The sequence below is a fragment of the Anolis sagrei genome, chromosome 9 (assembly GCF_037176765.1).
Source record: "Anolis sagrei isolate rAnoSag1 chromosome 9, rAnoSag1.mat, whole genome shotgun sequence".
Lineage (NCBI taxonomy): Eukaryota > Metazoa > Chordata > Lepidosauria > Squamata > Dactyloidae > Anolis > Anolis sagrei.
This window is the reverse complement of record NC_090029.1, coordinates 36894744-36919127: the sequence shown is the minus strand read 5'-3', so window position 1 is coordinate 36919127 and position 24384 is coordinate 36894744. Positions and strand designations below refer to the sequence as shown.

At 43.6% G+C, this 24384-nt stretch overlaps 1 protein-coding gene across 3 annotated transcripts in view; it reads right to left on the bottom strand.

Moving 5' to 3' along the window:
• Positions 1–24384, bottom strand: part of NTRK3 (neurotrophic receptor tyrosine kinase 3) — an 850080-nt gene that overhangs the window by 266319 nt on the left and 559377 nt on the right. For all 3 annotated transcript variants that reach the window (XM_060755167.2, XM_067471458.1, XM_060755166.2), the window contains exon 12: positions 11408–11596. In XM_060755167.2, coding sequence (XP_060611150.2) covers positions 11408–11596 — 189 coding nt within the window. The remainder of the gene's footprint in view (positions 1–11407; positions 11597–24384) is intronic.

Sequence of the window (24384 nt, the reverse complement as noted above, 5' to 3'; positions counted from 1 at the left end):
AACAATTTTTTCCGTTGTTACCCAGGCCTACTATACACTATGAGAGTCTGCAACGTTGTGCTTTTTCCTGAGTCTACAGAGGATGGTAAGATTCTGCCCACCCTCTTCTCCTGAATTAGCTGAGTTCAAACACTTCTTGCACTTTGAATTCAGGTTGCAACAACTGGAATAAGCTACACAAAAGGGAGGAAGTGGGAGGAAGCAGAAGAAGAAGTGAGACAACAGAGGATTAACTGGAACTATCTCTGCCAAATAAGAACAGATGGAGGGAAGGATAAACACAGGGTTCTTGTCTGTCCCTTGGATTCGGGCTCATCAGTAATAAGACGCAGGAATATTTGGGGATGTCAAAGGCTTTCATGCCTGGAATCACTGGGTTGCTATGAGTTTTTCAAGCGGTATGGGCATGATCCAGAAGCATTCTCTCCTGACATTTTGCCTGCATCTATGGCAGGTATCCTCACAACCTCACAACCTTTGAGGACGCCTGCCATAGATGCAGGCAAAATATCAGGAGATAATGCTTCTAGAACATGGCTATAATATGTAATAATAACAACAATCATCATCATCATCATCATCATCATCATCATCATCATCTTAATTTATGTTCTGCCCTCTCTCCCCAAGTGGACTCAGGGTGGATTCCAACCAAAAAATCCTGCCAAATATTCATTGCCAAACACATTCATAAATAAAAATACAAAAGCAAACTAATCATACAGTTCTTGTGGGTTTTTTTGGGCTATATGGCCATGTTCTAGAGGCATTTCTCCTGACGTTTCGCCTGCATCTATGGCAGGCGTCCTCAAAGGTTGTGAGGATGCCTGCCATAGATGCAGGCAAAATGTCAGGAGAGAATGCTTCTGGATCATGGCCATACCGCTTGAAAAACGTATAGCAACTCAGTGATTCCAGGCATGAAAGCCTTTGACATCCCCAAATATTCCTGCGTCTTATTACCGATGAGACCTCACCTCTGAGGATGCTTGCCATAGATGCAGGCGAAACGTCAGGAGAAATGCCTCTAGAACATGGCCATATAGCCCGAAAAAACCCACAAGAACTGAGTGATTCCAGCCATGAAAGCCTTCGACAATACATTAAACTAATCATATATCAAAGAAAACAACAGCTACAACAAAATTGAACAATTAAATGATAGCATTACCTACTAATTAACTTACATCTTGTATAAAAACATTATGCATAAGTTATATAAACACACATAGCGATCATTGAAATAGTTATTAAAATATTAAATGGCCAATAAAGCCAGCGAGCCAACCGTAGCAAGTGAGCCAAGACCAACTAAGATTAGAGTATGACAGCAGTGTCTGGGAGATGGTGTATTGATTGCATGTAAACTCTGAATCCTCCTCTTCTCCGTATGCCATTGAACAGAGATGAGCTTTAAATTATTTTTGAAAAGAGAGAAGGGAAGGTGTTCCAGTGGAGGAGGCTGATCACGGAGAAGGCCCTCTCTATCATTCCCACCAACCACACTTGAGATGGGGGTGGGACTGAGAGTAGGGTCCCCTCCACTGACCGCAGTGGTTGAGATGGTTTATACGAGGAGATGCAATTTGACAAATAGCCTGGACCTGAGCCATTTAGGGCTTTATAGGTAATAACCAACACTTTGTATTTAGGCCAGAAGTGGACAGGCAGCCAATGGAGAGGTTCTCTTCCTGTGCGGAACTCCAGTTAGTAATGTGGCTGCCGATCTCTGTACCAGTTCATAGAATCCTAGAATCAAAGAGTTGGAAGAGACCTCTTGGGCCATCCAGTCCAACCCCATTCTGCCAAGAATTCTGTCAAATCACCCCTGACAGATGGCCATCCAGCCTCTGTTTAAAGGCTTCCAAAGAAGGAGCCTCCACCACACTCCGGGGCAGAGAGTTCCACTGCTGAACGGCTCTCACAGTCAGGAAGTTCTTCCTCATGTTCAAATGGAATCTCCTCTCTTGTAGTTTGAAGCCATTGTTTCACGTCCTAGTCTCCAAGGAAGCAGAAAACAAGCTTGCTCCCTCCTCCTCCCTGTGGCTTCCTCTCACATATTGATACATGGCTATCATATCTCCTCTCAGCCTTCTCTTCTTCAGACTAAACATGCCCAGCTCCTTAAGCCGCTCCTCATAGGGCTTGTTCTTCAGACCCGTGATTATTTGAGTTGCCCTCTTTCTCTGGACACATTCCAGCTTGTCAATATCTCTCTTGAATTGTGGTGCCCAGAATTGGACACAATATTCCAGATGTGGTCTAACCAAAGCGGAATAGAGCATGGGGAGCATGACTTCCCTAGGCTCTTCTTGATGCAGGCCAAAATCCCATTGGCTTTTTTTGCTGCCACATCGCATTGTTGTCTCATGTTTAACTCCAAGATCTTTTTCACACGTCCTGCTCTCGAGCCAGGCCTCATTGTCCCCCATTCTGTCTCTTTGCATTTCACTTTTTCTGCCTGTAAGTGGAGTATCTTGCATTTGTCCCCGTTGAACTTCATTTTGTTAGTTTTGGCCCATCATCTCTCTAACCTGTCAAGATCCCTTTGAATTCTGCTCCTGTCCTCTGGACTATTGGCTCTCCCTCCCAATTTGGTGTTGTCTGCAAACTTGATGATCCTGCCTTCTAGCCCTTCATCTAAGTCATTAATGAAGATGTTGAACAGGACCGGGCCCAGGACGGAACCCTGCTTCTGAACTGTCTTTCAAGGAAAGCCCACATAGAGAGTGTCGCAGTAGTCTAGGCAGGATGTAACTAAGATTTAGATTACCATGGCCAAGTCTGGTGTCTCAAGGTATGGGCATAGTTGGTGCACAAGATTTAACTCTACAAAGGCGCTCCTGGCCACCACCAACACCTGGGATTCCAGAATCAGCAATGAATCCAGGAGCACCATAGACTGCAAACCTGTGATTTCAGGGGGACTGTAACATCATCCAACACAGGCTGTAACCCTGCATCCTGATCTGCCTTTCGACTGACCAGGAGTACCTCTGTCTTGTCTGGATTTAATTTCAACTTGTTTGCCCTCATCCAGTCCATCACTGATGACAGACACTGGTTGAAGGCCAAGATGGCTTCCTTGGCATTGGGTGGAAAGGAGTAATAGAGTTGGGTGACATCTGCATAAATTTGACACTGAACTCCAAAACTCTGGATGATCCCTCCTAGATGTTTCATCCAGAGAATGGGGGAAAGAATTAAGCCGGCCAGGGAGTCAAACAGGTGTCCCCTAGCACCACCATCTGGGACTGGTTCTCCAGGAAAGACCAGTGCCCCCTAGCCCTATCCCAGAGAGTTGGTCCAGAAGGATACCACGGTGGAGGGTATCCAAAGCCACTGAAATGTCCAGGAGAACACACTGCCCCGCCTAGTTCTCCAGTTCATCCACGAAGGCGACCAATGCCATCTGTGTTCCATAGCCGGGATTGTGGCGCCGCTGGCTGAGTGTCAGCTGCATTAAGACCACTCTGACCAAAAAGATCATGAGTTCGAAGCCAGCCCGGGTTGGAGTGGGTTTCCAACCAATTGTGTAGCCTGTTATCGACCTTTGCAACCCGAAAGACAGTAGGAAAATTAGGTACCACCTTAAAGTGTGGGGAGGCTAAACTAACTGATTTATGAGGCCATAAAGAAGACTCCAGCAAAGCACTCCAGCGGGGAAACATGCGGGGAATGCGGAAGTGCTTCATCAGTGTCGCAGATGGACGATGAAAGAGACAGCTCCCCTGGCGGCCAGAAAAAGTTAAATAGCCTCTGTGTATGTCTGTGTATGTTGTATGTCAAAATTGGCATGGAATGTTTGCCATATATGTGTACACTGTAATCTGCCCTGAGTCCCCTGCGGGGTGAGGAGAAGGGCGGAATATAAAGGCTGTAAATAAATAAATATAAATAAATAGCCAGACCTGAAATCAGATTGAGATGGATCTCGATATTCAGACATAATAATAATAATAATAATAATAATAATAATGAGACATAATAATATATCTCAAGAAAGTGGATGCTGAGGAAGAATCGTGGTTACTCTTTGGCCAAGTTCATTGGAGAACTTGGCAGGTCAGAAGAGATGGTTCAAAATTGGTCAACGGTTAATTATGAGTGAAGAAAACGCATGCCATCCAATCTTTGCTTATACTCAGTTCTTGAATTTTTCATGACAATATGCTTCAATAAGACCCACCCACATCCTCTCCTAAGGTGATTTCCTCTGTCGAATGCAGATAATGTTGATACGTCATTGTACAGTTTCACTGGACATGATCCTCATATCTGAGGAACGCCAAAGAAAGTATGGCTGAACATAACTGAATATGAAAATAATTCAAGAATTGTGCTTTCTCTTTTTTGAAAAATCCCTTCTGAAGGGGCCCTTGATAGCTGCCTTGACAAAGACAAAGCACAAAGGCAAGATAAATAAATGACATTAAATTAAACACATGTCTCCATTAAGCGGCCTCAAAGAAATCTACTCAGAAGCCCCACTTCTCATTACACTTGAGGCTAAGGCTCGTGGCCAAAATGTCTGAGTTGACTAGCCTGAGCAAAACAGGAGTGGGTGCCAAATGTGGGTGTCTAGAATAATTCTGGCAGGCATCACAATTAAATGAAAAGTAGATGAGCCATGATATTTCTAAATTCATGATTAGACGTGATTGTAAATCTAGGCATAGGCAGGGCAAACACAATTTCAGTCTGTCTCTGTGATACATTCAAAGTGTCCAAGCCTTTACCACAGCACACCCACAACATATATCATGTGAAAGCTGACTGGCACAACCTGGGGATATCATACGAAAGCTGACTGGCACAACCTGGGGATCACAACCAGACACAGTGAAGACATCCGCCCTTGCGCTATGCTACTTTGCTGCTGAGTACGCATGCCCAGTGTGGAACACATCTCACCACGCTAAAACAGTGGATGTGGCTCTTGATGAGACATGCCGCATTATCACGGGGAGTCTGTGCCCTACACCACTGGAGAAATTACACTGCTTAGCCGGTATTGCACCACCTGACATCCGCCGGGAAGTAGCAGCCAATAGTGAAAGGACCAAGGCAGAGACATCTCCGGCTCATCCCCTGTTTGGGTATCACCCAGCACGTCAATGACTTAAATCTAGACATAGTTTTCTAAGATCTACAGAGACACTCGCTGGAACACCTCAGCAAGCGAGAGTCCTAAAGTGGCAGGCTCAGACCCAGAACCTTAATCAGTGGCTGATACCAAATGAGAGACTCCCCCCTGGGCACACAGAGGACTGGGCAACTTGGAAGGCGCTGAACAGACTGCGCTCTGGCCCCACGAGATGCAGAGCCAACCTCAAGAAATGGGGCCACAAAGTGGAATCCACGACATGCGAGTGCGGAGAAGAGCAAACTACTGACCACCTGCTGCAATGCAACCGAGCCCTGCTACATGCACAAGGGAGGACCTTCTTGCGGCAACACCAGAGGCACTCCAAGGGGCCAGAGACTGGTCAAAGGACATCTAATCAACTACCAAGTTCGCAAATTTTGTTCTTTGTCTGCTTGTTTGTTTTGTTCTGTTAGAAATGTAATACAATTGACTGGTTGCCCTGACACAACAAATATAAACACCCCCAACATAAACCTTTTGCTGAAAGTATAGGAGAAAAACGTAATGATCATAGAATCATAGAATCAAAGAGTTGGAAGAGACCTCATGGGCCATCATCCAGTCCAACCCCATTCTGCCAAGAAGCAGGAATATTGCATTCAAATCACCCCTGACAAATGGCCATCCAGCCTCTGCTTAAAAGCTTCCAAAGAAGGAGCCTCCACCACACTCCAGGGCAGAGAGTTCCACTGCTGAACGGCTCTCACAGTCAGGAAGTTCTTCCTAATGTTCAGATGGGATCTCCTCTCTTGTAGTTTGAAGCCATTGCTCTGCGTCCTAGTCTCCAAGGAAGCAGAAAACAAGCTTGCTCGCTCCTCCTCCCTGTGGCTTCCTCTCACATATTTATACATGGCCCTCATCATATCTCCTCTCAGCCTTCTCTTCTTCAGGCTAAACATGCCCAGTTCCCTAAGCCGCTCCTCATAGGGCTTGTGGGATTTGCAACCAGTGGGATTTGCAACCAAATGTTGAACTGTGCAATACTACTGTTCAGCATTGTAGCCACTACCTTCCACTATTGTTCATGATTTTCATCTTTCTCCAGCAATGAGTCCTCAGTTCTTTTGGAATAGCCTTGTTCTGTTTTATTTTTCCAGTCTGTTGCCGGGTGGGGTGGGAGAAGTAAGAGAAGGATTGAGAGCAATGACTACCTAGCGACTCCAATTTCGGTGAGCGGTGAACCCATTCCAGGTTTCAGTCTAAACTTTAAATGAGCTATCAGAAGAACTGAACTCGGTCTCTAAAATAGGTCCAGCACCATGAACAGCTCATTTGCTGTTTGGAATAAAATGAGAAAGAAATCCACCGTCATTTGAGCCACCGGCCACCACTGTGTGTTAGGACTCAAAAGTGAAGGATGTTCCCCAAAGCTACCCATTTGGGTGTTGTTCTATTTTGATCACAAAGTTGAACATCAGAGATAGAGAGAATGGTGTCCCAGGTATTTCTCTTGACTGGTGAGTTGGATGCCTATAGGAAAATACTCCAGTACAATGTTTCTCAAACTTCCTAATGCCACAACCCCTTAATAGAGTTCCTCATGTTGTGGTGACCCCCAACCATAAGATTATTTTCGCTGCTACTTCATAACTGTAATTTTGCTACTGTTGTGAATTGTTATGTAAATATCTGATATGCAGGATGTCCTTTCATTCACTGGATCAAATTTGGAACAAATACCTAATAAGCCCAAATTTGAATACTGGTGGAGTTGAGGGGGAATGCTTTTGTCATTTGGGAGTTGTAGTTGCTGGGATTTATAGTTCACCTACAATCCTTGGTGTTGATTTATATTTGTATTTGCATTCCTTGGGTCCAAAGAGAGGGATAGCCTTCGGCTTCTCTCTCTCCCCATTGTGCTGCTCAGGCTTCCTCTTGGTCACTCTCAAGGCAGTTTTAAATTGAATACTATTAAGATTACCTTGTATTCATATATGGTTTTATTGTACGTATGGGCAAGTGTGTATGTTTTGTATGTTCTATATGTTTTGATATGGTCAAAATTGACTAATCAATAAAGGATTGTATTGTACAATCAAGGAGCATTCTGAACTCCACCAATGATGGAACTGAACCAAACTTGGCACATAGAACTCCCATGACCAAGAGAAAATACTAGGAGGGTTTGTTGGGCATTTTGGAGTTGTAGTTCACCTACCTCCAGAGAGCACTGTGGCCTCAAACAATGATGGATATGGACCAAACTTGGCATGGATACTCAAATGTGAAGACTGCTAGAGTTTGGGGAAAATAGAATTGACATTTGGGAGTTGTAGTTGCTGGAATTTACAGTTCACCTAATTCAAAGAGCATTCTGAACCCTAGTAATGATAGACTTCGGCCAAACTTCCCACAGAGAACCTCCATAACCAATAGAAAATAAATACTGTGTTTTCTGATAGTCTTTGGAGACTCCTCTGGCACCCCCATCACGACCCCCCCGGGGACCCAGATTGAGCAACGCTGCTCTAGTAAGAAAACCTGATTCATATAGGAATATAGCATACCAGACTATGTCATGTATAGCTTCTCCCTAATATAGTATGTCTGGATGATATGTCAACAGTCTCTATACATGAAAACATGTAAACTTCCAAACTGCCACAGTTTGATGCATACCCCCCCCCCCCCTCCCGCTCCCCAGGTTTGTGAGGCACATTCCAGAAAAAGATTATTTTGCTGGGTGAAAAAGTTGATTCTCAGTTTGGAAACGTAGACGATGTGGTAGACTGCGGTACAAGGGTTAGTTGACGCAATTCAATTTTAACAGTAAGGCATAGAAACTGCTTCCTGTGATGGTTCTCAGCCTTCAGTCTTCCAGGTATTTATGGTTATAATTCCCTTAATCACTGACCACTGGTCATTCTGGACAAGGCTTCTGAAACCTGCAGTCCACAACAGTTGGCGGACCAAAGACTGAAGTCTTTACATACTAATAGTTTTCAATGTAGACACTATTTTGAGATGCTGAGGAAGTGTGAAAGCATAGACCATTTTATCATTCCACACAGGTTTGGAAGAAAAGATTGTATTTTAAGATTTTCAGTTATATTCCATATTTCAACTGCAGACCAGAACCATAACAGCCTCCAAATGTAAAAATTCAGACTCTCTCATTGGTCCCTTAATCAAGGCTGAACTGAAATGTGACCTCACTTTTCAAAAACATCTTAGATGACGTTGAATGGTGGGGAAAGTGCCTTGTAATACTACACACTCAACACTCCATGACTATGTCCCCTGCTATGTTTCAACTGACCTTGCGTGCCTTAAGTGATTTCATCATATGGTCAAATCCAATAGATCACAAAGTATGATGCAGATGTCCCGTTTCATGATGTAATTTCTAATGGTGGGTAGGGAAGAATTCATAACGCAATCCTAACTCAAAGATGTGCTGACTATAGAAATACGTACTGTATATGCATCTTGTGCTATTTGACCTCACAACCTCTGAGGATGCCTGCCATAGTTGCAGACCAAACATCAGAAGAGAATGCTTCTAGGACATGGCCATATAGCCCCAAAAAACTACAACAACCCAGTGATGCCGGCCATTAAAGCCTTTGACAATACATTGAACTGTCCTTCTTGCTGAACTGTCTACATTGTGGCATAAACCACTTTGGTCAGATGATCATGGAGATCAAAGGGCAGTGAGATATGCCAGCATCTCCTCTTCCAGTTGGGATCAACTAGTAGAAGCTTCCAAAAAAGGGAAAGCAAAACAGGAATCTGTTGTTGAAGGCTTTCGTAGCCGGAATCACTGGTTGCTGTGAGTTTTCCGGGCTGTATGACCATTTTCCAGATGCATTCTCTCCTGATGTTTTGCCCACATCTATGCCAGGCATCCTCAGAGGTTGTGAGGTGTGTTGGAAACTAGGCAAGTGAGGTTTACATATCTATGAAATGTCCAGGGTGGGAGAAAGAACTCTTGTCTATTTGAGGCAAGTGTGAATGTTGCAAGCAGACAAGAGTTTTTCTCCCAAATAAACCTCGCTGTGGCGCAGCTGGTTGGGAGTCAGCTGCATTAAAATCACTACTGACTGAAAGGTTTGAAGCCAGCCTGGGTCATAGTAAGCTCCCGACCATTTGTCTAGCTTGCTGTCGACCTTTACAGCCTGAAAGACAGTTGCATCTGTCAAGTAGTAAATTTAGATACCACTTTATGTGGGGAGGCTAATTTAACTAATTTACGATGCCATAAAAATCTCCAGCAGCATGCAAAAGAATGAGGAAGAACTCCATCGGTGTCACAAGTGAAGCAACCGCTCCCCCGGTGGCTGGATTCAAGCATGAAGCTGGGATGTTAAATAGCCTCTGTGTGTCTGTCTATGTATGTGGTGTGTCTATCGCATTGAATGTTTGCCATGTATATGTACATTGTAATCCACCCTGAGTCCACTGCGGGGTGAGAAGGGTGGATTGATTGATTGATTGATTGATTGATTGATTTTATTTACAGCTTTCTCATATTCCGTCTTTCTCATCCCGCAGGGGACTCAGGGCGGATTACAGTGTACACATATATGGCAAACATTCAATGCCAATTTTGACATATAAACATATACAGACATACACAGAGGCTATTTAACTTTTTCTGGCTGCCAGGGGAACTGTCGCTTTCATCGTCCATCTGCGATGCTGATATAAATCCTGTAAATCAATAATAAATAAATAACAATAAACCTCACTTGCCTAGTTTCCAAGAGACCACTGAGGATTCCTGCTACAGATGTGGGTGAAACATCAGATAAGAATGCTTCTGGAACATTGCCATACAGTCTGGAAAACTCACAGCAACCCAAAAGAGGAATCACTTTATAACAAATCCAAACATCCTCCCGCTCAGGGGAGGCAGCCACCTTTCCTTCACAAGTCCTAGATACATCATCCCTGGATGCAAAGAACTTGGATTCAGCACAGCTTGACCTAGATTAATGTTGACTCAACTGTCCCAAGACATCTTGGTCAGTTAGGAATTCACACATGAGAATCTATGTTTGTGGATGTGCTAATTTTGATCTCAAAATGTAAGCAGTATATTTGTATTTGTCAGCACCTACGTTATGTCTTCTGAATAAACCACCCAAGTATGCAACCCAATATAGACTTACCTGACAGTAAATGCCATAATTCCACTGGGCTTACTTCTGGGCAGACACATAAAGGTTACACAATATGGTTGTCAGCCTTACTGAAAAGTTTTAGAAACTTCTTCCCAGTACAAATCCTATAGGAAATTTGCCTTCCAAACCACACAATCTAAGTAGACTTCTCAGCAGACAGAACTACAAGCATGGTGATAGTCACCCACCCCACCACCCCACTCCTGATTAGAAGGAAGAAACACAGAAAGTGACAAGCACATGAGTTGGAAGCATATGAGATGAGTGAGAAAGAAGTGATGGAACCTTTCATATGGTTTGGTTTAGAGCCATTCTGGAAAGTACGCAAAGCTAAGGACATACGTAATGATCAATATTATGTGCTCTTGCATGGCTACGGATTACGTTCTCCTAATTAACGGGAAAGCGTGAGTCATCACTTGATGATGCTGGTTATTTTAATGGAAAGAGTAGACTGTTGACAGGGATACAATGGCATTCCCCCACAAGAACCAAAAGGTGAGAAGTGAATTATTAGTTAGGGCCTAAATCCAACTCTTTTTGGATTTAGATAAGATTGGAGTCCGTTTCTTTTTTGTGATCTCACTTCTATGCAATGTCAACAAAACTTGAAACTTGACCATCTGCTTAGGTCGATATTTCACTCCTTATCCCATTATCCACAGTGGTTCCGTTCTTGCTGCTGGTATCTCCAGACATACTCATAGCTATGGAAAGGAGATGGTTTTTGTTGTACTCCTCTTCCTTGAAATGTTGGTTTCCAGATAAATCTGAAAGCCCCAATCCAAGCTCAAGAGGATAGGACACATTTTTTACTTATTTAACTAACTGATTTTGGAGACCTTTCATTGGAGCAGGTCCACACAATCCCATAAATCATTGAACTAACAATATTAAATCAGGAAACATAGGTTTCTAGAAATTTAGTGTCATATCAAGAATTGCTAATTAGGTGGTTGATATGTCACCTTTCAAAGGCATGTTCTGATTCTCATATTTACATTATACAAGACTCCCTAACCTCCTCCTCCACTTTGATTTGTTTCTTCCTGATGGTTGGCATCTTTGCTCCTCTTATCTTCACCTTAGCTCATTGAGAGTCACAAAACAAAGAAAAATACACACTTACACGTGTCTGGTTTGTGGCAATTGTGTCCTTGTCGGAAGTACTGTGGGTTTTCGATGACAGGAATGCGGGTCATGCCTATCACAACCGTATCTGGACCAGCGTCCAACGATGAAGGTGTAGTGATACCATGGTTGATATGATGGAGAGGACTAGCCGAATCTTCTTCTCCGCTGATCACAGCCACTGGACCTAGAAAAAGAGAGAGGCATGGATGAATCATAGAATCTTGGAAACATCTCATGGACCATCCATTTCAACCCCCTGTCAAGAAATAGGAAAATTGCATTCAAAGCAACCCTGGCAGATGGCCATCCAGCCTCTGTTTAAAAGCCTCCAAAGGAGGAGCCTCCAACACACTCCAGGGCAGAGAGTTCCACTGCTGAACAGCTATTCTTACAATCAGGAAGTTCTTCCTCATGTTTAGGTGGAATCTCCTTTTCTGTAGTTTAAAGCAGGGATTCTCAAACTTTTTAAACAGAGGGCCAGATCACAGTCCCTCAAACAGTTGGAGGGCCGGATTATACTTTGAAAAAAACATGAATGAATTCTTATGCACACTGCACATATCTTATTTGTAGTGCAAAAAAAAAACCCACTTAAAATAATACAATAATTAAAATGAAGAACAATTTAAACAAAGATAAACTTATTCATATTGCAATGGGAAGTGTGAGCCTGCTTTTGGCTGATTCGATAGGGTTGTTGTTGTTGTTGTTCTTGAGTGCTTTCAAGTCATTTTAGACTTAGGCTAACCCTGAGTGAGGGCTGGATAAATGACCTTGGAGGACTGTATTTGGCCCCAATCTTAGTTTGAGGACCCCTGGTTTAAAGCCATTGTTCTTCATCCTAGTCTCCACAGCATCAGAAAACAAGCCTGCTCCCTTCTCTCTATGGCTTCCCCTCACATAATTATACATGGCTCTCATCATGTCTCCTCACAGCCTTCTCTTCTGCAGGCTAAACATGCCCAGCTCTTTAAGCCACTCCTCACACGGCTTGTTCTCCAGACCCTTGATCATTTGAGTCACCCTCCTCTGGACACATTCCAGTTTAGAGTCAACATCTCTTAAATTGCAGTGCCCAGAATTGGACACAATGTGATTCCAAGTGTGGTCTGACCAAAGCAGAAAAGAAGGGTAGAAGACCAGCGTTTCTCAACCTGGGGGTCGGGACCCCTGGGGGGGTCACGAGAGGGTGTCAGAAGGGTCACCAAAGACCATCATGAACACAGTATTTTCTGTTGGTCATGGGGTTCTGTGTGAGAAGTTTGGCCCAACTCTATCATTGGTGGGGTTCAGAATGCTCTTTGAGAGTAGGTGAACTATAAATCCCAGCAACTAAAACTCCCAAATGCCAAAGTCTATTTTCCCCAAACTCCACCAGTGTTCACATTTGGGCATATTGAGTATTTGTGCCAAGTTTGATCCAGATCCATCATGGTTTGAATCCACATTGCTCTCTGGGTGTAGGTGAACTACAACTCCAAAACTTAAGGTCAATGTCCTCCAAACCCTTCCAGTATTTTCTGTTAATCATGGGAGTTCTGTGTGCCATGTTTGGTTCATTTCCATCATTGGTGGAGTTCAGAATGCTCTTTGATCATAAGTGAACTATAAATCCCAGTAACTACAACTCCCAAATGCCAACACCCCACCCCCCTACCCCAACTCCATCAGTATTAAAATTTGGGTGTATTGGGTATTTGTGCCAAATTTGGTCCAGTGAATGAAAATACTTATAGTCCTCCTATCAGATATTTGCATTATGATTCATAGCAGTAGCAGAATTAGTTATGAAGTAGCAACAAAAACTAATTTTAAGGTTGGGGATCATCACAACATGAGGAACTGTATTAAGGGGTCGTGGCATGAGGAAGGTTGAGAAACACTGATCTAGACACTAGGCTCCTAGTGATGCAGGCCAAAATCCCATTGGCCTTTTTAGCTGCCACATCACATTGTTGGCTCATGTTTAACTTGTTGTCCATGATGAAAACAACAAGGTCTCCACTTTATTATTATTATTATTATTATTATTATTAAACTTTATTTGTACCCCGCTAGCATCTCCCGAAGGACTCGATGTGACTTACAAAGGCCAAGGCCTCAAAACACAACATAACAATAAAAAACCTAAGGCAAATTAAAAAACAATTAAAGCAATATAAACAACAAGCAATAAACAATACGCTAAGACACAATAGAACTGGGCCAGGCCAGAGTAATGGGTACAAGATTAAAAGTGCTGATGTGACAGGTGGTATGTAAGGCATTATAGGGCAAGTGCAGTGCGCAGTGTGCGGCAATCTTAGTTCTACTAAAGTGCTTCTGGTATTGGAGATTTCCTAATCTGGGAAGGCACATCGGAACAGCCAGGTCTTCAAGTTCTTTCTAAAGACTGCCAGTGTAAGGGACTGTCTAAGATCTTTGGGGAGGGTGTTCCAGAGTCGGGGGGCCACCACAGAAAAGGCCCTGTCTCGTGTCCCCACCAAACGCGCTTGCAACGCAGGCGGGATCACGAGCAGGGCCTCTCCAGATGACCGAAGTGAATGCATGGGTTCGTAGATGGAGATGCGGTCACGCAGGTAGGCAGGTCCCAAACGGTTCAGGGCTTTGTAGGTAAGCACCTGCACCTTGAATTGGGCTCGGAAAATAAACGGCAGCTAGTGGAGCTCCTTGAACAGGAGGGTTGAGGATCTCTCTTTGTAAGGAGCGCCAGTTAACATCCTGGCCGCTGCCCATTGGACCAGTTGGAACTTCTGAACCGTTTTCAAGGGCAGCCCCACGTAGAGCGCATTGCAGTAGTCCAATCCAGAGGTGACCAAGACATGGACCACCCCGGCCAGATCAGCCCAAGACAGAGGTCCTCCTGGTCAATCGTAAAACTGACCGGGGTTTAGGGTGGCAACCTATGCTGGACGGGGTTACACTCCCCCTGAAGCCACAGTTTGGGGGTCCTCCTGGATTCATCGCTTACGCTTGAGGCTCAGGCGTCGGCGGTGTCCGGGAGGGCTTTTGCACAATTGAGACTCGTGCGCCAACTGCGACCGTACCTCGCGGACCTCCACTGATTAGCTGTCCATCTACATCAGGAATATTTTGTATTTAGGACAATCTGGAAGGATACTTATGATGGAAGAAATGTTTGAATTTTCCACAACTCATCACATGACGCAAGAGTGGCTTACCATGTATTTATTTGTTCATGTGTTATGCATTCTGGACCATGCATTTGGCCTTTTGAATTTATAATGTGATTGCTCTGAGTCACAAAGGCAGTTATTTTAAACTAGGGATGGGGGGTAATTTTTGTCTGCTTTTACTTTTGATGAGATGTTTCAGTGTTTGCTAAATTCTGAAACTTTTGATGGAAATAGTCAGAGAGTTAATATTTTTTGGATGAAGCAAAGAGCTCAGAGCACGTAGATCTTCAATGTCCCAGTTTCAGTCCTGTGTATTCTGCAAAGTAGGTTATGTTGAATTTAGTTTGCCACCTCCCGTCTCTAAAAGGCTCCTTATCCTTAACAGCGACATGGAGAGTAGACACATGACCTCTCCATCCTGGAAATACATCTACTTATTGATTTTGGTCACCGCAGACTGCTGAATATTCTGTTTGGCTTATTATTTTTTTTAATAAGAACTTGGCCAACATTTCATAATCCTTATAAATGGGATAGAAAAATGGTTACAGTTAATGTGAGATGAAGCACAACTGGCCAGAATTTTAGACAATACAACTAGACTATAGCAAATTATTGTTGAAGGCTTTCATAGAATCATAGAATCCTAGAATCCTAGAGTTGGAAGAGACCTCATGGGCCATCATCCAGTCCAACCCCATTCTGCCAAGAAGCAGGAATATTGCATTCAAAGCACCCTTGACAGATGGCCATCCAGCCTCTGTTTAAAAGCTTCCAAAGAAGGAGCCTCCACCACACTCCAAGGCAGAGAGTTCCACTGCTGAACGGCTCTCACAGTCAGGAAGTTCTTCCTCATGTTCAGATGGAATCTCCTCTCTTGTAGTTTGAAGCCATTGTTCCATTGCCTCCTAGTCTCCAGGGAAGCGGAAAGGAAGCTTACTCCCTCCTCCTCCCTGTGGCTTCCTCTCACATATTTATACATGGCTATCATATCCCCTCTCAGCCTTCTCTTCTTCAGGCTAAACATGCCCAGCTCCTTAAGCCGCTCCTCATAGGGCTTGTTCTCCAGACCTTTTATCATTTTAGTCGCTCTCCACCACATGCCACAAGCCTCCATGGCCGGAATCACTGGGTTGTTGTAGGTTTTTTCGGGCTGTATGGCCATGGTCTAGAGGCATTCTCTCCTGACGTTTCGCCTGCATCTATGGCAAGCATCCTCAGAGGTTGTGAGGTCCATTGGAACTAGGAAAATGGGGTTTATATACCTGTGGAATGACCAGGGTGGGAGAAAGGACTCTTGTCTGCTGGAGCTAGGTGGGAATGTTTCAAGTGACCACCTTGATTAGCATATAGTGGGCTGACTGTGCCTGGACCACCAAACGCAGCATTGCCCAAACAAGAATCAAGGAACAGGAAAGGCACGGCAGACTACTTCAACCAGAGAAGTCAGCCACAGCAGAGCACCTCATGAACCAACCTGGACACAGCAGATTATTTCAGAACACAGAAATGCTGGACCACTCTCACAACCACCATGTCAGACTACACAGAGAAGCCATTGAAATCCACAAGAAGCAGGTGGACAATTTCAACAGAAAAGAGGAAACCATGAAAATGAACAAAATCTGGCTACCAGTATTAAAAAAAACTCTAAAATTACAACAGCACAGCAACAGAGAGGAAACAAACAAGGACCTCTAATCACCTCTCAACAAAAAGTTGCTCCAGGCACTGTCAGGCCATCAAATTCTAATCAAGGTGGTCAGTTGAAACATTCACACCCAGCTCCAGCAGACAAGAGTCCTTTGTCCCACCCTGGTCATTCCACAGATATAGAAACCTTTTTCCTAGTTCCAACAGACCTCACTACCTCTGAGGATGCTTGCCATAGATGCAGGTGAAACGTCAGGAGAGAATGCCTCTAGACCATGGCCATACAGTCTGAAAAAATCTACAACAACCTATAGCAAATTAGTCATGGATGCAAATTTTGTTGACTATTATTTGGACCAAATCTTGGTTAGTTCTGTTGACTGAACAAGTGCACAGTCTGATACAAATGTCCAGGGGTCAACAACATTATCTACACCAGCAAAACAATTTAGTTACAATTCAGAATATTCTTCCACAGCTACTCCAAATAAACCAGACTCCAATTGCACGGACAGACACTCACTTTCTATAACCACACTGTACTCATTAGGAAAATACTGCTTTTCTCCCCAGCATGCATAAACCTATCAATCCATAGCCTTTATTGTTTACCCATCAGTCTAACCCAGTGTTTCTCAAATTGGGGGTCAAGACCCCTGGGGGGGGGGTCGCAAGGGGGTGTCAGATGGGTCACCAAAGAACATCAGAAAACACAATATTTTCTGTTGTTCGTGGGGGTTCTGTGGGGGAACTGGCCCAATTCTATCATTGGTGGGGTTCAGAATGCTCTTTGATTGTAAGTGAACTATAAATCCTAGCAACTACAACTCCCAAATGTCAAGTGTATTTTCCCCAAACTTCAGCAGTATTCACATTTGAGTATCCATGCCAAGTTTGGTCCATATCCATCATTGATTTAGGCCACAGTGCTCTCTGGACGTAGGTGAACTACAACTCCAAAACTCAAGGTCAATGCCCACGAAGTCCTTCCAGTACTTTCTGTTGGTCACGGGATTTCTGTGTGCCACGTTTGGTTCAATTCCATCATTGGAATTCCAGAATGCTCTTTGATTGTAGGTGAACTATAAATTCCAGCAACTACAACTCCCAAATGTCAAGTTCTATTTTCCCCAAATTCCATCTGTGCTCAAATCTGGGCATACTGAGTATTCGTGCCAAGTTTGGTCCATATCCATCATTGTTTCAGGCCACAGTGCTCTCTGGAGGTAGGTGAACTACAACTCCAAAACTCAAGGTCAATGCCCACGAAATCCTTCCAGTACTTTCTGTTGGTCACGGGAGTTCTTTGTGCCAAGTTTGGTTCAATTCCATCATTGGTGGAGTTCAGAATGCTCTTTGATTGTAGGTGAACTATAAATCCCAGCAACTACAACTCTCAAATGACAAAATCATTCCCTTCCCCAACCCCACCAGTATTCAAATTTGGGCGTATTGAGTATTTGTGCCTAGTTTGGTCCAGTGAATGAAAATACATCCTGCATATCAGATATTTTCATGACGATTCATAACATTAGCTATGAACTAGCAATGTGATGGTTGGGGGTCACCACAACATGAGGAGCGGTATTAAGGGGTCAGCGCATTAGGAAGGTTGAGAAGCACTGGTCTAACCACTCACATTGAATTCTCATTGGATATCTCCCCAAATAATCTCCTTTCCGCGTTTATGTCTCAGTGCAGCATTTCAGATGGAAGTAAAACTCCAGCTCTGATCCAAATATATAATCTCTCCCTCACATTTGTGTCTATGTGTTTCTTCCAAGAACTTAGGTCAATGCACATATATATCTTGACTCTGAGGGGAGTTGGAGGAATAAATAGCCTAAACAGTTCCCATCTCCTTCCCTCGCTTTGTCACGGTGCTGTCAAGGGCAAAACCTAGCAGGAGAGTCAGCTTACCACAGCTGATACTTCGCTAGGCTGTGATGCCTTAAGAGTTCTGAAATTGCAATGAGAATTCCTCTTAACTTGGCATAGCCTGGCACCCATGCCCACATTTGAACTATACAACAATCCTGAAAGATGTACTTACATCACATTTTCCTTCTCAAAAGTCTAGTGGTGATTATTATGAGAAAACATGACAGACAGGCATGATGTACTGGAAGAGGATGTGATATCTAAAATAGCTTAAATTCTTGTATAACTGGAATAGGAATATTTCAGTATAATTGGAAGGCACCTTCTGTTGATGTTGTTGTATGCCTTCTAGTCATTCCCAACTTATGGGTAATCTTAAATGAACGTATCAGTGTTTCTTTGGCAAGATTTGCATGGAGGTAATTTTGCCTCTGGGGCTAAGAGAGTGTGACGTGACTAAGGTCATCCAGTAGGTTTTCTGATCTCCAGAGTCAAAGTCGAACCCTCAAAGCACTAAGTCACACTGGTTTATTCTGTGGTCCATCCAAATCATATACTCTTTGGAAAACAGAGACATGTCCTTAATGTCTGTTTGTTTGGTTGCATACTGCAAGTCGATTCTGGTGTGAGAGAATTAGCTGTCTACAAAGGTGTTGCCTAGGGGATGCCCGGATGCAGGCCCGTAGCCAGGATTTTGATTGGGGAGGGGGGCTGAGTTTTATTTGAGGGGGGGCTGAGTCTGAGTGAAAGAGGGTCTACCCTAGCAAACCTTTTGTATCGTTACCCCAATACCCCCATGCATATGGGATATATTGAGCGTGGTGATCAGATCATGCTACATGCCTGCCCAGATGTTACGATCCTGCGGTGAGGCTTCCCTCATGTCCGCCACAGTCAGCTTGTGTATGTCACCAGTCATACGAAAGCTGGCTTGCACAACTTGAGGATCACAACCAGATACAGTGATGACATCTGCCCTTGCACTTTGTTCCTCTGCTGCTGAATATGCATGCCCAGTGTGGAATACATCTCACCACGCTAAAACAGTGGATGTGGCTCTTAATGAGACATGCCGCATTATCACAGGATGGCTGTATCCTACATCACTGGAAAAATTATACTGTTTATCTGGTATTGCACCATCTGACATCCACCAGAATGAAAGGACCAAGGCATTGGCATCTCTGGCCCATCCTCTTTCCTGATATCAGCCAACAAGACAACACTTTGAATCAAGAAACAGCTTCTAATATCTACTCGCAGGAACATCTCAGCAAGCAAGAGTCCAAAAGTGGCAGGCAAAAACACAGAACCTCAATCCATGGCTGATACGAGATGAGAAACTCCATCCTGGGCACACAGAAGGCTGGGCAACTTGGAAGGTGCTGAACAGAGTATGCTCTGGCACCACGAGATGCGGAGCCAATCTTGAGAAACAGGGCTACAAAGTGGAGTCCACGACATGCGAGTGCGGAGTAGAGCAAACCACAGACTACTTACTACAATGTGGCCTGAGCCCTGCCACATGCACAATGGAAGACGTTTTTACAGCGACACCAGAGGCACTCCGAGTGGCCAGCTTCTGATCAAAGGACATTTAGCCTAATTTTGTTTGTCTTAAAAATATATTATTTGATACTGACATGATAAATTAGTAAATATATGTCTTTGTATTCCTTTCTCCTATGGAATGAAATAGCAGAGAAAATGGAAGTCTAAAGTTCAGACTAAAAATGGGCATAGATTCCAAGTTGCCCAGCCTTCTGTGTGCCCAGGATGGAGTTTCTCATCTCGTATCAGCCATGGATTGAGGTTCCGTGTTTTCACCTGCCACTTTTGGACTCTTGCTTGCTGAGGTGTTCCTGCGAGTATCTCTGTAGATATTAAAAGCTGTTTCTTGATTCAAAGTGTTGTCTTGTTGGCTGATATCAGGCATCAAATTGTGCCTTGTTTCTGTAAGCCGCCCTGAGTCCCCTTCGGGGTGAGAAGGGCGGGGTAAAAGAACCCCAAATAAATAAATAAATAAATAGATTCAGCACTCTGCTGAAATGGAAATTCCTAATAATAATAATAATAATAATAATACCTTATTTATACCCCGCCACTATCTCCCCAAGGGGACTCGGGGCCGGCTTACATGAGGCCAAGCCCAACAGCACAGCAAAGCAAATATACAACATAAATACATACAGTAAAATATAATGAAAATAAAAATAAAATAAAATTATATATATATATATATATATATATATATATATATATGAGAATACACTGAACACTATAAAATCACAGTAATCACAGTGGGCAGGGCAAGTTGTAAAGATTAAAAGTTTCAAACACTGGGTAAGCAGGCCATGTAGTGTATCTAGAAGAGGATCAGAGGGACGAAAATAAGGTTTAATTGCACTAGAAGATAGAATAAAATGCTTCCAAGGACATTTTATGCAGGGTTTGGGTGGGAACCTGAACCTGCTTCTCTGATTGTATTTCCTGATGCTACTGAAAATGTATTTTCTGATGCTCCTGATGCTAATGAAAATGTTGATTCTGAGGTCAGTGTAGAAGAAACTCCTGCTGGCTTGGAAGGGTTGGAAAGTGAAAGTACACAATCTCCTGAGAATGTTTCAGGGTCAAGCGGTGATAGCTCTCCAGTGAGGCTAACAGCTGGGATCCTTAATGAGGGTAGAAGAGGGTAGAAGATTTGGAGAAACAGGAGTGAATCGCAGAGTCTGCGAAGGTCAAGCAGATTAAAAGAAAAAGAAACAAGGGCTTCAAAGTCTGGAGGCATGTCACGAAATAGTTTCCTCGGCTTTAAGTTCCTCTCGCCGGGTTGACTCTTTAGATCAGGCATCGTTTTAGACTGAGGCATTACCTTGGCAGATCTCCCATTTCCCGTGGCCTTCATCCCAAGAGACTTCTAGTGCTCCAAGTACGGTTAGTGGATTGCTAACAGGTTCCAGGATTTTACAGTGTTGCTTTTGGTTTTTGATCTAGTTCATGGATATTTCTGAGTGCTGATTTTTACTGTGGCTTTTTGACTTTGCATTTTCCTCTATTTTGTAACCATTTTTCATCAATAAAAAGGGATTGTTTTTCCCACAGTCAAGTGTGGTGGCTTGTTATCTTAGGGTCTCATTTCCTGCTCTGGGTTGCAACAGCAAGGGGCCACCATGGAGAAGGCCCTATCCCTCATCCCCACAAGTCACACTTGCAATGGGGGCGGGATGGAGAGAAAGACCTCTCTGGAGGATCAAAGGGATCGTGTAGGTTTGTAAAAGGAAATGTGGTCACGAAGCCATGTATAAATATGTGAGCCATGTATAAATATGTGAGAGGAAGCCACAGGGAGGAGGGAGCAAGCTTGTTTTCTGCTTCCTTGGAGACTAGGACGTGGAACAATGGCTTCAAACTACAAGAGAGGAGATTCCATCTGAACATTAGGAAGAACTTCCTGACTGTGAGAGCCGTTCAGCAGTGGAACTCTCTGCCCCGGAGTGTGGTGGAGCCTCCTTCTTTGGAAGCTTTTAAGCAGAGGCTGGATGGCCATCTGTCAGGGGTGATTTGAATGCAATATTCCTGCTTCTTGGCAGGGGGTTGGACTGGATGGCCCATGAGGTCTCTTCCAACTCTTTGATTCTATGATTCTATGATTCTATGAAGGTCGGTGGGCCCCAAACCATTCAGGGCTTTGTAGGTAAGAACCTGCACCTTGAATTGGGACCGGAAAATAAACAGCAGCCAATGGAGCTCCTTAAACAGGGGGTAGACCGGTCCCTGTAATTTGCACCAGTTAGTAGTCTGGCTGTCACTCGTTGGACCAATTGAAGTTTCTGGACTGTCTTCAAGGGCATTCCCATATAGAGCGCATTGCAATAGTCCAATGTAGAGGTAATCTAGAAATTCTCAAGGTAGCACTGGCTGACAGTGTGAGCTGGGGTGTGAGCATTGGGATGCTTCTCTTACTAATAAAAAGTAACCCAAACCCTCAGCTTCATATTTGCACAAAGCAGGCATGTGCAGAAGAACACACATTCTCCTCGCCATCACATCTGCTTGATCCTAGCTTTTTGCTACACCTGGCAAGGTGTATTCCGGCATAACCAGCAGGTAACGCAGCAAGGCAAACTAGGTTGCCTGGGAATGTGTCCCTGAGCTCGAATGGAAGAAGAAGAAGAAAAAAGCTGACATACTTCTCAGCCGCCCTGATCAAAGAAACTCAATTTATTCACACAACCGAGGGAAGCAAAATCTAAACGCCTGGAGAAGTTTCTCTTCTGTTTGCTGAATCTGCCAGGGGCGAAGAGGAGGTCAAGGCAAGAGGAGGGAGAGCGGCTGCATTCACACTTCAAAAGCATCCGTTTACCTACACCAAGGAAAGGGGGGAGATCTCTCTTCTGCCGCCTAATCTCTTTCTAATTGCACAATTACTTTATTATGGAACACAAGTAACAAAAGAGGAGAGGCTTCAAGTCATTTGAGTTTCCCGGTGCTTCTGAGCGCACCCAGCACATACCAGAGCATTAATCTATTGTTAAGAACGAACCAACGAAAGAAAGAAAGAAAAATATCCCGCTCATTTTTCCAGGCTTCAAGTATTGTTTGTTCTTCCAAGCGGGACATAATAAAGTTGCTGTGTAATTAGCACGGCTCCCAACAGATGTGACAGGTGTTTTTACTCGCCAGGAAGACGTCTTAACTGCTCCAGGCCCCTCCTTCCCTGTAAACTCAAGCTGACAGATTTGCCATTTTGTTCAGTCATTTTTTCCCCCTAAGCCTCATCTAGAGTCAACACTACAGACGTTCAGAACTGACCACTCACGGAGGAAACGGATCTCTGCCACAAGATTGGGTGGCTATTGGCCGATACTTATCATGCTTCGGTTTCTTAGTGAAACAAGCTGTGTACAGACTAAGCAGGTTTTATTATGGTCATGGTATTTAAGGGAAACGGAATGTTGGTGGACACAGGGGCGGCTCAACCATTACGCAAAGTAAGCCTTTGCAGTATAGTTCATTTTGCCCAGGGGCGCTCTTGGGGGGAAATAGACCTTGACATATTCGAGTTGTAGTTACTGGGATGTATAGTTCACCTACAATCATAGTTTTATGATTTTAATAGGTATTGATGTTTCATTTTAATTGTTGAACTGTTATATTTTGTATTCTTTGTTGTGTGATTTGGGCATCTAATTGTGCCTCCTTTGTAAGCCGCCCTGAGTCCCCCCCGGGGTGAGAAGGGCGGGGTATAAGTAGATGAAATAAATAATAATAAATAAAGAGCATCCTGAACTCCACCAATGATGGAACCGAACCAAATATGGCACACAGAACTTCCATGATGAACAGAAAATATGTATCAGTGATTGGTTTGGGGGGGGGGGTGCCAAAATACTGTTTGCTTACTGTTGAAAATGACCTAGGGCTGCCTCTGGGTGGACAGAAAAAGAGATTTAAAGATGAGCTTAAAGCCAACCTCAAAAACTGTGGCATAGACACCGAGAACTAGGAAGTCCTGTTCCTGGAGTGCTCTAAGTGGGGGTCGGCTGTGACCAGCAGTGCTGCAGAATTCAAAGAGGCACAAATGGAGGGTGAATTCCTTTGTAGAACAGACAAATTTTATTGGCAAAGATGAGATTTGATGGACTACAACTTGGACTGATTTGGAAGATAATTTATTTATTTATTTGTTTTATTTGTATGCCGCCTTTCTCAGCCCGTAGGCAACTCAAGGCAGTTAACAGGGCAAAATTCAATGCTTACAATGTCATAAATACAATTATAAACATAACATATAATTAAAAACTAAACAAATCAACAAAATATAAATTCATAGTGTCTCCTTGTTAAAAACATTGTCCGGACTCATTGTCTAGTTGTTCCATTTTCCTATGTCAGTTACTCTCCATTTGCAAACGCTTGTTCAAAAAGCCACGTCTTGACTTTTTTTCTGGAATGTTAAAAGAGAGGTAGCTGATCTAATATCTATAGGGAGGGCGTTAAACAGCCCAGGAGCCACCACCGAGAAGGCTTTGTCTCTCGTCTCCACCAAACATACTTGTGATGAAGGCGGAACCTCAAGCCATGGCTGATACCAAATGAGAGACTCTTTTATTATTATTATTATTATTATTAAAGTTTATTTGTACCCCGCTAGCATCTCCCGAAGGTCTCGATGCGGCTTACAAAGGCCGAGGCCTCAACACAACAACAACAAACAATAACAATACGATGCAAAGCAAATTAAAAACATAAGCAATAACACAACAAAACATTACACTATTGCGCAATAAAATCAGGGCCG